This window comes from Stegostoma tigrinum, chromosome 19 (assembly GCF_030684315.1).
Source record: "Stegostoma tigrinum isolate sSteTig4 chromosome 19, sSteTig4.hap1, whole genome shotgun sequence".
Taxonomy (NCBI): domain Eukaryota; kingdom Metazoa; phylum Chordata; class Chondrichthyes; order Orectolobiformes; family Stegostomatidae; genus Stegostoma; species Stegostoma tigrinum.
The window spans coordinates 61,764,503-61,780,227 of NC_081372.1; the positions used below are offsets into that span (position 1 = coordinate 61,764,503).

Below are 15,725 nucleotides of genomic sequence, written 5' to 3' on the forward strand. Positions count from 1 at the left end.
GAAGATAGCTGTTAATGAGATAACAAGTTGTAGAGCTGGATGAACACAGCAGACCAAGCAAAATCTTAGGAGCAGGAAAGCTGATGTTTCAGGTCTAGACCCTTCATCAGAAATGGGGGAGGGGAAGGGGAATCTGAAATAAATAGGGAGAGAGCGGGAGGTAAATCAACGCTGGATAGAGGAGAAGATAGGTGGAGAGGAGACAAGTCAAAGAGGCAAGGATGGACCCAGTAAAGGTGAGCGTAGGCGTTGAGGTAGGGAGCAGATAGGTTAGTCCAGGGAGGATGGCCAGGTCAAGGGGGAGGATGATGTTAGTAGGTAGGAAATAGAGGTGGGTCTTTAGGTGGGAGGAGGGGATGGGTGAGAGGAAGAATAGGTTAGGGAAGGGAGTACGAGCTGGGCTGGTTTTGGGATGTGGTTGGGGAGGGGAGATTTTGAAGCTCGTGAAATCCACATCGAAACCATTGGGCTGAAGGGTTCCCAAGCAGAATATGAGTTGCTGTTCCTGCAACCTTCAGGTGGCATTGTTGTGGCACTGCAGGAGGCCCAGGATGGACATGTCGTCTGAGGAATGGGAGGGGGAGTTGAAATGGTTCACAACTGGGAGGTGCAGTTGTTTTGTGTGAACTGAGCATAGGTGTTCTGCAAAGCTGTGCCCAAGCTTCTGCTAGTTTCGCCGATGTAGAGGATGCCACAATGGGAACAGCGGATGCAGTATACCACATTGGTAGATATGCAGGTGAATATCTGCTTGATGTGGAAAGTCTTCTTGGAGCCAGGGATGCGGTTGAGGGAGGAGGTGTGGGGGCAAGTGTAGTGATTAGATTAGATTAGTTACCCTACAGTGTGGAAACAGGCCCTTCGGCCCAACAAGTCCACACTGCCTCTTGGAGCATCCCATCCAGACCCATCCCTGTATAACCCGCACACCCCTGAACACTATGGCCAATCCACCTAGCCTGCACATCTTTGGACTGTGGGAGGAAACCGGAGCATTTGGAGAAAACCCACGCAGACACGGGGAGAATGTGCAAACTCCATACAGACAGTTGACCGAGGCTGGAATCGAACCCGGGGCCCTGGCGCTGTGAAGATGCAGTGCTAACCACTGAGCCACCATGCTGCCAGTGCTACCACCGTGTAGCACTTCCTGCGATTGCAGGGAAAAGTGCTGGGTGTGGTGGGGCTGGTGGGGAGTGTGGAGCGGACAAGGGAGTCATGGAGAGAGTGGTCCCTCCGGAAAGCAGACCAGGGTGGGGAGGGAAAAATGTCTTTGGTGATGGGGTCAGATTGCAGATGGCGGAAGTGTCAGAGGATGATGCGTTGGATCCAGATGTTGGTGGGTGGTACATGAGGATGGGGGGATTCTGTTTTGGTTGTTATTGCGAGGGCGGGATGTGAGGGATGAGTTGTGGGAAATGCGGGAGACATGGTCGAGGGCATTCTCAACCACTGCGGTGGGGGGGGATGTTGCGGTCCTTGAAAAAGGAAGACCTATCTCCTCCCTACCACCCCACCCTACATTCACCTTTACTGACTCCATTCCCACCTCTTTGACTTGTCTGTCCCCTCTCCACCTATCTTCTCCTCTATCCATCTTCAATCCGCCTCCCCCCCTCCCTATTTATTTCAGATCACCCTTTCCCTCCCCCATTTCTGATGGAGGGTCTAGGCCCAAAATGTCAGCTTTCCAGCTCCTAAGATGCTGCTTGGCCTACTGTGTTCATCCAGTTCTACATCTTGTTATCTTGGATTCTCCAGCAGCTGCGGTTCCGATTATCCCTTATGGCTGTTAATGATTCAGCTTTATCTTTTGCAAGGAAATGCTGGGCTATCCCATTGTTAAGGATGGGGATACTTGTAGAACCTCTTCTTCATTGTTTATTTGTCCACCACTTTGGATTGCCTTCTGCACTCTTCATTGGACCAGGGTTGGCCCCTGACGAAATGGTAACGGTAAAGTAGGGAATATGCTGGGTCTTGAGGTTACTGACTGTGGTTGAACATAAATCTGCTGCTGCTGATAGACCTCAGCGCATCATTAATGTCCAGTTTTCAGTTGCTAGGTCTTTGAAATCCATCCCATTTCAGCCTGGTGGTATTGCCGTGGAGCACAATGAATGGTATCCTCAATGTGAAGATGTGACTTTGCCTCCAACAGGACTGTGCAGTACTGTTCTGGATAGATGTATTTGCCATTGGCAGATTCGTGAGGACGAGGTCACCTGCCACAGACCCAATCTAGCAGTTATGTCCTTTAAAACCCAACAAGTGCAATGTGGTCGACAGCTAAATGCACTCTGATGTAAGTTAGCAAACCACTTCATTCTATCAAACATCTTAAGCCTAAGAAAATGAAACGAACCTAGAAGGGGCACCCAGAATCAACTCAAAGAAACAATGGCAAGCCTAGCACTGTCAATTCTGCAGATTTCTCCTTTCCAATATCTAGATGTTTGTGCCAAAATTGAGAAACCTGACCATCAGACGAATTAAGCAGCAGCCTGATGTACTCATTCTGACAGAATCACACATTACAGCCAATGTAACAGACAACACCATCATCATCATCGTACTTGGTTATGTTGTAATCTCTTGGCAGGACAGACATCCAGAATGAGCAATGCACTAGTACACAAAGAGAAGTGAGTACATTGACAATGGACTAAATGAATTGTCATGGTATAACGTCCAAATATAGGAAAGGAATCCTCCTCCAGATCACCACTTAACACACCCTCCTCACACCCACCCATGAATCAGTACTGCTCCATGTTAAACACTACCAGGAGAAAACAGTGAGGGTTAAAAGGAGGTGAGTGTACATTGGGTGACTCTAGTGTCCATCTCCAAGAGTGTCTCAGCGACACCATTACTGACCGAATTGGTTGAGTTTTATAGGACATTGCTGTTAGACGGAGTCTGTGGCAGGTTATGTTGTCTTCACCAGCCTGCAACACTGACCATTTGTTTGCATTACACCTACCTGTCATTGTTACAACTGGGCAGAATACTTAGTTGTATGCTACTGCGCACACAACCAGTTGAACAGTAGACAACACTGAAGGGGGTTCTGGGGACTAAGGTGTGAAAGTGAGCCAGTGCCATGGACATGCATTGTTATCCCTGCTTCCACTTGGTGTGTTTGACTGTCATCGTACACCCACAAACATTGCACCTCATGCATGGCAAAGGGTTGGTGCTGCATTGAGAAACTAAGCATCAAGGGATTGAGGCAAGTTAGTCTTCCTCAGCAAAGACTTTCATGGGTCAGACAGAGGATAATCTTGATGTGGAAGGCCTAGCCACCTCCATAGTATCCTGAGTAGAGATGGCCTAGGAGCCCATGTGTGGTTCCTTCTCTCACTGGTTGCCTCGTGGTATTGTCCTGCCTGCTTATGAAGAAGGAGCACTTGGACTAGACTCAGTGCTGCCTGTTCCACTGCTGTCCTGCCTTCTGTCCTGAGAACCAATCAGTAGATGATGGAATGCAGGTGTTGATGACTCTTTGGCAGTCCCTGAGTGTTTCAGGCCTGTCTCTTCATTGTAGGCACCACTGTCTTTGGAGACAGGAGTGGAAGAACTGCTGTAGCGTCTGAGCAATGATGGGCAGAACAAGGCTGGAGTGGTGAATTTATTTGAAGGCAAACTGTTTTATGTTCCACTTTGTTTTGTTTTTTTCTGTTCCCTAGATCCGAAAGTGGTGAATCACAATGTCTTGGTAAAATGCAGAGAAAGGTTAGTACTTAGTATAATACAAGCATTTCTTTGTTTTTGAAATTAAACTTTTTTTCTGCTGAAAACCGTACTACACCCTAAGTGAGTGATTATTCTATTTTAAAAGTGAAGGTCAGAGTAAAACTTAATGCACTCAGAAAAATAGTAACATTGTTCTTTTAATGGCTTTAATTTAATCCTTAATGTCAGTAAAAATGGTATTTTCTGATTAAGAGGGAATAATATCTTGCATTTACACAGCAACTTTTAGGAAGATGTTGCTTCACAGAAAATCCAAGATTAAGAGGGGTATTAGGGAAGTGGATATAAAGATTTGTTAAAGAAGGATCCTAACGGAGAGGAGGTGTGGAAAGAGATTTTGGGGGAGAATTTCAGAACGTAGGATAGATTCGGTGAAAGTCACAGCTATCTATGAGTGCAGAAGCAAATCACAGAAATGTTATGGTGCAGAAGAAAGCCATTCGGCATATCATAGCAGCACTGGCACATTAAAAGGGCATCATTGCCTGGTGCCAATCTCCTGCTTTTTGTAGGTTACGTGGAACAGCCCCACTTCCGCACCTACACAGGCCCCGAACCCCACCTCTTCCTCCGTTACATTGATGACTGTATCGGCGCCGCCTCTTGCTCCCCAGAGGAGCTCGAACAGTTCATCCACTTTGCCAACACCTTCCACCCCAACCTTCAGTTCACCTGGGCCATCTCCAGCACATCCCTCACCTTCCTGGACCTCTCAGTCCCCATCTCAGGCAACCAGCTTGTAACTGATGTCCATTTCAAGCCCACCGACTCCCACAGCTACCTAGAATACACCTCCTCCCACCCACCCTCCTGCAAAAATTCCATCCCCTATTCCAAATTCCTCCGCCTCTGCCACATCTGCTCCCACGATGAGGCATTCCACTCCCGCACATCCCAGATGTCCAAGTTCTTCAAGGACCGCAACTTTCCCCCCACAGTGATCGAGAACGCCCTTGACCGCATTTCCCGCAACACATCCCTCACACCCCGCCCCCGCCACAACCGCCCGAAGAGGATCCCCCTCGTTCTCACACACCACCCCACCAACCTCCGGATACAACACATCATCCTCCAACACTTCCGCCATCTACAATCCGACCCCACCACCCAAGACATTTTTCCATCCCCACCCTTGTCTACTTTCCGGAGAGACCACTCTCTCCGTGACTCCCTTGTTCGCTCCACACTGCCCTCCAACCCCACCACACCTGGCACCTTCCCCTGCAACTGCAGGAAATGCTACACTTGCCCCCACACCTCCTCCCTCACCCCTATCCCAGGCCCCAAGATGACTTTCCATATTAAGCAGAGGTTCACCTGCACATCTGCCAATGTGGTATACTGCATCCATTGTACCCTGTGTGGCTTCCTCTACATTGGGGAAACCAAGCGGAGGCTTGAGGACCGCTTTGCAGAACACCTCCGCTCGGTTTGCAATAAGGAACTGCACCTCCCAGTTGCAAACCATTTCCACTCCCCCTCCCATTCTTTAGATGACATGTCCATCATCGGCCTCCTGCAGTGCCACAATGATGCCACCCGAAGGTTGCAGGAACAGCAACTCATATTCCGCTTGGGAACCCTGCAGCCCAATGGCATCAATGTGGACTTCACCAGCTTCAAAATCTCCCCTTCCCCCACTGCATCCCAAAACCAGCCCAGCTCTTCCCGTCCACCCACTGCATCCCAAAACCAGTCCAACCTGTCTCTGCCTCCCTAACCTGTTCTTCCTCTCACCCATCCCTTCCTCCCACCCCAAGCCACACCTCCATCTCCTACTTACTAAAGTCATCCCACCTCCTTGACCTGTCCGTCTTCCCTGGACTGACCTATCCCCTCCCTACCTCCCCACCTATACTCTCCTCGCCACCTATCTTCTTTTCTCTCCATCTTTGGTTCGCCTCCCCCTCTCTCCCTATTTATTCCAGAGCCCTCACTCCATCCCCCTCTCTGATGAAGGGTCTAGGGCCAAAACGTCAGCTTTTGTGCTCCTGAGATGCTGCTGGGCCTGCTGTGTTCATCCAGCCTCACATTTTATTATCCTGCTTTCCTCTCAGTCCCTTTCACATTACTTTTACTTAAATAATCATTCAATGCTCTCTTGAATGTTTCAGTTGAACCTGGCTTCAGTACACTTCCAGACAGTCCATTCCATACTCTACCTGCTTGCTGATTGAAGAGGTTTTTCTTTCTTCACCCTTGCTTTTTGGATTAACCCTGAATGAGATGCTGAGAGACCGTTTGGTATGTGGGATTAGTGACAAAACCATGCAAATAAGCTGACTAGCTGAAGCTCAACTGGACTTCAGTCGGGCATTCCAACTGGCTTTGGCTTTCGAAAATGTGCCAAGTGGAGCATGTGAATTTCGGGATATCCTGATGGAAGTGGACACTTTCACCTGTCCGACTGAACTGGGGAACACCACTTGAGTGCAGGCAATCGCATAGCCTCACACGGGACATATTCTGAGCAGAGGGACCCTAGGTTAGCCCACAGCAAAACCCCAAAACATAACAAAGCCTCAGCCAAATGGCTAAAATGTTCTTCAGGATCCAGGCCAGCAGACATTGTATTTTTTGCCGGTATGCTGACTTGAGAGAGCAAAGGAGTCCTATGAGGCCTGAATTGAGTAAGAGAACTTCTAGGAGAGTGCACACCCTGAAAAGTGCACCTACATCTGGTTTGGAGCAAACAACAAATAATTGCTGAGCAACACCCAAGTCAGAACCAATCCAGATAAATTTCTGGTAAAATAGTCAGTAGTCTCTAATAAAAATTGAAAGAACTGCAGATGCTGTAAATCAGGAACAAAAACAAAGTTGCTGGAAAAGCTCAGCAGGTTTGTAAGTATCTGTGAAGGGAAAAAACAGAGTTAACGTTTTGGGTCTGGTAACCCTTCCTCTAATAGCGGTTGATACCTGTGCAGATGTATCAATGATTGCAGAACCAATCTTTAACAAGATTCCCTGTGGACTCCAACTTTTAAGTTTGCAGAAGACCTCTGCCAGATTGTGAATGTATACAGGGGAACCATTAGATATTAAGGATACGACTTCAATTTTGGTCTCCTATGAGAAGCAATTGGTGCAGTCAGCACTGATTCTAGTAAAAGGTTTGGGCCCAACCTTGATGTGGTGAAATTGGTTGAGAAAGCTTCACCTAGATTGGCGCAGCATTTCTCAATTAGAAAATGACTGCCTGATTGAAGTCCTAATTAAATAGCCGGAGGCGCCTCAGGAAGGTCTAGGTGCTATCAAAGGAGCCAAGGCCACCTTGCATGTTGACCAGGAAGCAATTCCGCGATTCTGCAAGGCCATTCTGTTGTCTTCTTCCTTACATGCAAAAGTAGAAGCCGAAATCAGGAGGCTGGAAAGCAAAGAAATCAGCAAACCAGTACAGTTTACGGAATGGGCATCACCTGTCATACTGATTGTGAAGTCTGATGGGTCAGTTTACTTTTGTCGGTTTTTTTAAGCAAATGGATAACTGCTTTTCACAGTTGGATAAATACCCAATCCCTGCAGAGAGGATTTGTTTGCAATACTGTTCACAGGGGTTGGGTGCTGCCCTTCAAGAAGCTGGACATAAGCCTGCAATTGTGATTAGATGGGGAGTCCAAAAAGTATGCCACAATTAATACCTATAATTGTTTGTACCAATATATGAGACCACTGTTTGGAGTATCATCAGTCTACACCCTTTTAGAATGAATGATGGAGAATAGTTTACAAAGTCTAACCCAATGCTCTTTATCTGGGTGACATGCTAATAATAAGAACTTAGACGCAGTGCTTAAACATTTCTCCTGGGCAGGCGTATGGCTTAGAAGTGAAAAATGTGTATTCCAGGCACCTCAGGTGACTTACGCGCTACACAGTTGACAAGATCAGGTTACACTGATGAAAGACAAAGTGAGAGCGATCAGAAGGAGCCCCGTTTCCAATATCTGTTCTGGAGTTTAAGCCGTTCATAGAATAGAATAGAACACTACAGCGCTTCGGCCCCCGATGTTACGCCGACCTGTGAACTAATCTAAGCTCATCCCCCTACACTATCCCATCATCATCCATATGCTTATCGAGGACTGTTTAAACTTTCTTGGGTTGGTGAATTATTACAGAAAATTCAATGTAATCTGGCATCTGTCATGGTGCCCTTACACCTGCTATTGAGAAAGGGTCAGCTTTAGAAATGGTTGGGTAGTCAAGAAGTAGCCTTTAGGGAAGTGAAAAAGCAGTTATCACCTAAGGTGTTGGCCCACAATAGCCCTAAACAAAATGTGGTGCTGACCTGCGATGCCCCCCCCCGGTGTGGTATCAGGGTGGTGTTGGCTCACTGGTGGCCCAACTGAGAGTAACACCTGATAGTGTATGTTTCCCGGAATTTGGCTATGCTGAACGCAAATATGTCCAAATGGAGAAGGGAGGTTTGGCAGTCATATTTGGTATGAGAAAGTCCCACCAATACCTCTATAAATGTAAATTTATAATCATAACAGAAGATAAGCCTTGGCTAGGCCTACCTCAAGAAGACAAGCTTGTGCTACTCATAATTTCTGGTTAAATTCAGTGATTGTCTCTTATCCTTAGTGCACATAATTGCAAGTTGGAACACCATCCAGGAGGCCGTTTTACACTGGCAAATACATCACCGGTGATGCCTCCCATGGGAGAGTCCATTCTGGATTTAAACTGTCTAGACACCCTACCAGTCACCGCGACAATGTCAGACCGTGGACACGAAAATACAGTGTTTTGGCAGAACTAAAACAGCTAGTGGTGATGGGGGCAACAAAAGAGCCATCACAAACAAGATTAAAACCTTGCTGGATCCGGCAACAGCAGATGACCCAGTACTGTGGGGAGCAAGAGTGATTGTCCTAAGTAAAGGCACTGCTGAACTCCACCAGAATCATCCAGAGGTTTTCAAAATGAAAATGTTGGCGAGAAGTAATGTCTAGTGACCTGGATTGGATGCTGACATAGCCGCATTGGTGGGGTAGTGCCCAAAGCATCAAAGAGGATGAAAATTACTGCCAGTAGCGCCCCCACATTTTTATGAACGGCTAGGTAAACCTTAGATTCCGTTAGATGTCAACCATGCCGTCCTTTCATGGGCTCAATGTTCTTTGCCAATGTGGACGCCTATTCACAGTGGTTGGACATGCATAGAGTTCATTTGTTCATTCAAACTCAGGGATGACAGTTGAAAAGCTGCAAACATCATTCATGACACACAGACTCCTGGAAGTATTTGTCACAGACAATGGGATATCATTTGCCAACATTGCACTCGGCACGTTCAGACAGCTCCATACCATCTGTCATCCATTGGTCTGGTGAAAAGAGTAGTCCAAACATTGAAGGCGGGCTTAAAGAAACAACATACAGCTTCACTTGATACCGAACTGTTCTAGGTCATGAGATGGTAGGAACTGCCGATGCTGGAGAATCTGAGATAACAGGGTGTGAAGCTGGATGAACACATCAGGCCAATCAGCATCAGAGGAGCAGGAAAGCTTGACGTTTCGGGTTGAGACCCTTCTCCAGAAATGGGGGAGGGGAAGGGGATTCTGAAATAAATAGGGAGAGAGGGGGAGGCGGATAGAAGATGGATAAAGGAGAAGATAGGGTGAGAGAAGACAGACAGGTCAAAGAGGTGGGGTTAGAGCCAGTGAAGGTGAATATAGGTGGGGAGTTAGGGAGAGGATAGTTCAGTCCAGGGAGGACGGACAGGTGAAGGAGACGGGATGAGGATAGTGGGTAGGAGATGGGGATGGGGCTTGAGATGGGAGGAATGGTTAGGGAGGCAGGGACTAGCTGGGCTGATTTTGGGATGTGGTCGGGGGAGGGGAGATTTTGAAGCTTGTGAAGTCTACATTGATACCTATGGGCTGCAGCGTTCCCAAGTGAAATATGGGATGCTGTTCCTGCATCTTTCCGGGTGGCGTCATTGTGGCAATGCAAGAGGCCTAGGATGGACATGTCGACGGAGGAGTGGGGGTGGGAGTTGAAATGGTTCGCGACTGGGAGGTGTAGTTGTTTGTTGTGAACTGAGCGTAGGTGTTCTACAAAGCAGTCGCCAAGCCTCCGCTTGGTTTCCCCGATGTAGAGGAGGCCACAACGGAAAGAGGGGATACAGTATATCTCATTAACAGATGTGTAGATGGACATCTGTTTGATGTGAAAAGTCTTCTTAGGGCCTGGGATGGGGGTGAGGGGATAGGGGCAGGTATAGCACTTGCTTCGGTTGCAGGGAAAAGTGCCGGGAGTGGTGGGTCTGGAGGGGAGTGTGGACCAGGTAAGGGAGTCACGGAGAGAGTGGCCCCTCTGGAAAGCACGTAAGGGTGGGAAGGGAAACTGTCTTTGGTAGTGGGGTCAGATTGCAGATGGTGGAAATGTCAGAGAATGATGCGTTAGATTTGGAGGTTGGTGGGGTTTAAACTGTGGTAGGCTTAAAATGAAGCAGTTCTGAACAAACGTGGATCACATTAACACTATTACCTTGCAAACTGGGCAGGAGCAAAACAAAAGTACCCTCTCAGAATAGCTGGAAAGGTTGTCAGAAACCGTGGGTTCTCCCCCGCTATCTCTCATTGAAGAACCCTCAGAAACTGAGATGGATGCAGCTGATGTCACAGCCTTGGTATTGTTAGGGCCTAAAGAAGAGGAGAAATTTCTCCTGAGATGGACCTGGCTCAAGATATGGACTGCAGTCTGGTATTGACTGCTCTTGTCAGAGCCAGAGGAACTGGACCTGGGGTGAAAATGTCCCAGGAGAATCCGCTAGAGAAACAGGGCCTACTACCCAGACTTAGGTGGGGGAGGGATGTAACGATTGGTACAAGGCTGGCTAGGGGGATCTAATTAATGAGTTCCCAGATTGGACCTGTTAACCTGGGCCAGTCAGGGGGTCCTGGCTAACAAATTGTCCAAGAAGAATTAAATATTTCATCTGCAAATGTGTCCATAAATATTTTATTAAATAGAGAAAAAATATAAATGAGTCTTAGGGATTCACCTTACTTTAGCAGCTGGCTCTGAGCCCATGTAGCCCATGTCCTGATCACTTGTAAAGGGTCACTTGGTAGTGGGACACTGACCTTCGTGGAATTATTTCAGATATGTTGTGAGTACAATAAAGGATCAGAGTATTTTAGATCTGGTGATGTGTAATGAGGCAGGTGTGATAAATTATACAAGACAGTATGTTATGATCTGAGATAATACAATAATACAGGCCAGTGAGCATGATTTCAGCTTTTCCTTCACACTGCAGTAAGCTAGATGGACTGGAGCAGAGGAGTTTGGGAGATTGGAAATCTCAAGGAGAAGCACGGTGATAAAAGTAGATAAATTAACACAGACAGAGAGGAGATTCCAAGTTGTTTGACAGGCTTAAATGCAGATTAATAGAACAAAGAACAAATAAAATTATAGCACGAGAACAAGCCCTTTGGCCCTTCCCCAAGCCTGCACTGATATGCTGCCTGTCAGAACTAAAGCCCCCTCCCCTTCCGAGAACTGTTTCTCTTTGTTCTTATCCTATTCATGTATTTGTCAAGACACCCTTTCACATCTGCTTCCACTACCTCCCCCATTATCCAGTTCCACCACCTGTCCCACCACCCTCTGTGCAAAAATGTCATTCATACATCACCTTTAAATCTTGCCCCTCTCACCTTATATCTGTGCCCCCTAGTAACTGACTCTTCCATCCTGGGAAATACCTTCTCCCTGTCCACTCTGTCCATGCTCTTCATAATCTTGTAGACATCTGTCAGGTCGCCCCTCAACCTCCATTGTTTCACTGAGAACAACGCAAGTTTCTTCAACCTGTCCTCATAGCTAAGGCCCTCCATGCAGGCAACATCCTAATAAATCTTTTCTGTACCCTCCCCAAAGCCACCACGTCCTTCTAGGAGTGTGCTGACCAGAATTGAACATAAAAGTTCCAACTGAGGCCTAACTGAGATACTGTAAAGCTGCAACATTACCTGCCAATTCTTAAACTCATTGCCGCAGCCAGTGAAGGCAAGCAAGCCATATGCCATGTTGACCACCTTCATTTGTGTTCCTGTACACCCAGATCCCTCTGCCTATCAGTACTCTTAAGGGTTCTGCCATTTACTGTATGTTTTCCATCTTGATTAGACCTTCTGAAATGCATCACTTCACACATTTTTCCAGTTTAAACTCCATCTGCCTTCTCTCTGCTCAAGTTACGAACTAATCTATAACCTACTGCATTGTCTGATGGTCCTCATCGCTGTCTGCAATTCCACCACCCTTTGTGCCATCAGCAAACTTACCAATCAGACCAGTTATATTTTCCTCCAAATCATTTATATATATTACAAATAGCAAAGGTCTCAACACTGATCCCCGAGGAACACCAGTAGTCACAGCCTTCCATTGAGAAACACGCCCTTTCACTATCACTCTCTTGTCTGCTGTGACTGAGCCAGTTTTTTTATCATCTTGCAAGCTCACCTCTGAGTCCAAAACTCCACACAGTATTCAAGACGTGGTCTCATCAGTGCGGTATACAACTAAAGCCCAGTGTCTTTACTTTTATGTCCGGTTCCTTTAGAACATCAATTAGTAGTCAACAGGCATGGTGGCTCAGTGGTTGGCACAGCTGCCTCACAACACCAGGGATCCAGGTTCAGTTCCATCCTCAGGTGACTGTATGGAGTTTGCACATTCTCCCCGTGTCTGCGTGGGTTTCCTCCAGGTGCTCCGGTTTCCTCCCACAGCCCGAAGATGTGCATGCTGGGTGAATTGGCCGTGCTAAATTGCCTGTAGTGTTCAGGGATGTGTAGATCAGGTGAGTTATAGCAGGGTGTGTCTGGTGAAATGTGTTGAGGTTTGATGTGGACTTGTTGGGCTGAAGGGTCTGTCTCCACACTGTAGGGATTCTGTGACCTATGACGAGTCGGTCCTTTGGCCCACCGTGTCTGCTCCAACAATGATGCTATTCTAAACTGATCCCATCTCCCCGTACATGATACATGTCCCTCTGTTTCCTGCCTGTTCATGTGTCTCTTAAACTTTGCTACTCTAACCCTTCTGGCAGCATGTTCCTCTGTCTTGCACATGTCTTTTAAACTTCTTCCTTCCTCACTTTAAACCTATCTCCTCCCCAGTATTTGACATTTCCGTCTGGGAAAAAGACTGTCTGCCCTATCCAGGCCTATCATGACTTCATATGCATCTGACACTCTAGCATGTTTATCCAACCTCTCCTTACACCTACTACTGTCCAATCCAGGCAAATCCTAGTATACCTCTTTGCACATTTTCCAAAGCCTTCACAATCTTCCGACAGTGTGGTGACCACAACTGCACACAATGTGGCCCAACTGAGATTTTATACAGCTGCAGCATAATTATCACCTTCCATGCTCAGTGTCCCGACCAATGAAGTTAAGCATCCCTGCACCTTTTTTACCACCTTATCCACTTATGTGGCTAGTTTCAGGGAGCTATGGACTTGTACCCTGAGATCCCTCTGAATATCAATGATTCTAAGCACCCTGCCATTTATTGTGTACTTTGCTTCTGCATTTGACCTCCCAAAACTAATTACCTCGCGTGTTCAGATTAAACTCCATCTGACATTGCTGTGCCCAACTTTCCAACTAATTATACTGTAACTTTTGACAACCTTGCGCAGTATCTGCAACTCCACCAATTTTCTTGTCATGTGCAAACTTAGACTCCACTTACACTCTTTATTCAAATAATTGATATAAGTTATGAACAACAGAGCTTCCAGCGCTAATCCTTGCCGAACATACTGATCACAGGCCCCCAGTCAGAAAAAACAACCTTCCACGACTACTGTCTGTCTTCTATAACTAAACCAATTTTGTATCCAATTTGTCAACTCAAAAGGATTCCATGTGACTTAATCTTCTGGATCAGCCTAACATGACAAAGCTTGTCAAAAGTTTTAGTAAGGTACATGGAGACAACATTCATTGCTCTGCTGTCTTCAGGCATCTTTGTCACTTCCTCATACACCTCTAATTTGAGAGACAAGACCTTCCCTGCACTAAGCCATGCTGACTATCTGACAGTTATTCCTGTGGCTAAGAATCTTCTCCAGTAATATGTTTGTCACTAATGTAAGGCTCACCAATCTATAATTTCCTGCATTATTCCTGTTGTCTTTCTTCAATAAAGAAACTGCATTTGTTCTCCAGTTTTCTTGGGCCTCGTCTGTGGATAAAGAGGATGCAAAAATCTCTATCAAGGTCCCAATAGTCTGCTTCCTTGGCTCCCTCTGTATTCTGGAATAGATCTCATCAGATTGTGGGAATTTGTCTGCCTTAATGTTTTTTAAGACAACCAACACCACCTCCCCCTTCATATTAACATGCTCTAGAACATCAACCCATTCTTTCGTACTCTCGCCATCATCTGTCCCCTTCCCAGTGAATACTGACTACTCATTAATGATGTCATCCACCTCTTCTTAATGAGCGAATAAAAATGTGCTGTTCCTGTATATAAACTTTTTGTGATTGATACAGTAAAACACCCAGATCATCTTGCAATTCTTCACTCTGTGGTTCTTCATGCCATTGTGAACAAGTTCATGTCTTTCCACATTGTACTCCATCTGCCAAATCACACAAGCTATCCACATCAGTTTGCAATCTTACGTCCTACTAATGTACTCAACTATGTATATTCACAAATTTAGCTTCCATAGAAGTATTGAATGATATCTTAACCAGGCCCTGAGTAACTTGGCCCATGATGAGAAGAGTGGTAGAATTGGCCAAGATGTTCTGGGAGGCTCAACTCAACATTAGTGACCTAGTGAATCACAAAACTAAGACTATAAACAATCAAACATGCGGGGGAGGGGGAATATTCAGTTGCATGGAAAATTAAAACAGTAAAAGTGAAAGGAGGAGGTCGAAGTGCAAGTTAATGATGAGGTTAATTGTTACCAGAAAATGAAAGGAGTATATGAAGCTCATATTGCACCGTTGAATTGTACATGAGTACAAGAATTGATAGTTGAACAAATCTAAAAGCTTGGCATCTGAATCGGCTTACCATAAAATTAGCATGCTATCAGCACAAGTTGAGAAAAATTATGATTTCATCCTGATTGCTGAGATGTGGTTACCGGGAGACTAGGTTTGAGAATTGAAAATCCAAAAGGCATTCAATATTCTGGAAGGATAGACATAAAGGAAATGGGAGTGGTATAGTGATAATGGGAACTGCAGATGCTGGAGAATCCAAGATAATAAAATGTGAGGCTGGATGAACACAGCAGGCCCAGCAGCATCTCAGGACCACAAAAGCTGACGTTTTGGCCCTAGACCCTTCATCAGAGAGGGGGATGGGGTGAGGGCTCTGGAATAAATAGGGAGAGAGGGGGAGGCGAACCGAAGATGGAGAGAAAAGAAGATAGGTGGAGAGGAGAGTATAGGTGGGGAGGTATGGAGGGGATAGGTCAGTCCAGGGAAGACGGACAGGTCAAGGAGGTGGGATGAGGTTAGTAGGTAGGAGATGGAGGTGCGGCTTGGGGTGGGAGGAAGGGATAGGTGAGAGGAAGAACAGGTTAGGGAGGCAGAGACAGGTTGGACTGGTTTTGGGATGCAGTGGGTGGAGGGGAAGAGCTGGGTGGTTGTGTGGTGCAGTGGGGGGAGGGGACGAACTGGGCTGGTTTTGGGATGCGGTGGGGGAAGGGGAGATTTTGAAGCTGGTGAAGTCCACATTGATACCATTGGGCTGCAGGGTTCCCAAGCGGAATATGAGTTGCTGTTCCTGCAACCTTCGGGTGGCACCATTGTGGCACTGCAGGAGGCCCATGATGGACATGTCATCTAAAGAATGGGAGGGGGAGTGGAAATGGTTTGCGACTGGGAGGTGCAGTTGTTTGTTGCGAACCGAGCGGAGGTGTTCTGCAAAGCGGTCCCCAAGCCTTCGCTTGGTTT

The 15,725-nt window shown here is 46.6% G+C and overlaps 1 protein-coding gene across 1 annotated transcript in view; it reads left to right on the forward strand.

The window, feature by feature from the left end:
- The window catches only part of sycp2l (synaptonemal complex protein 2-like), a 374,186-nt gene that overhangs the window by 346,891 nt on the left and 11,570 nt on the right, over positions 1-15,725 (forward strand). The window contains exon 24 of the mRNA XM_059652659.1: positions 3,693-3,738. Within this exon, the coding sequence (XP_059508642.1) occupies positions 3,693-3,738 (46 nt within the window). The remainder of the gene's footprint in view (positions 1-3,692; positions 3,739-15,725) is intronic.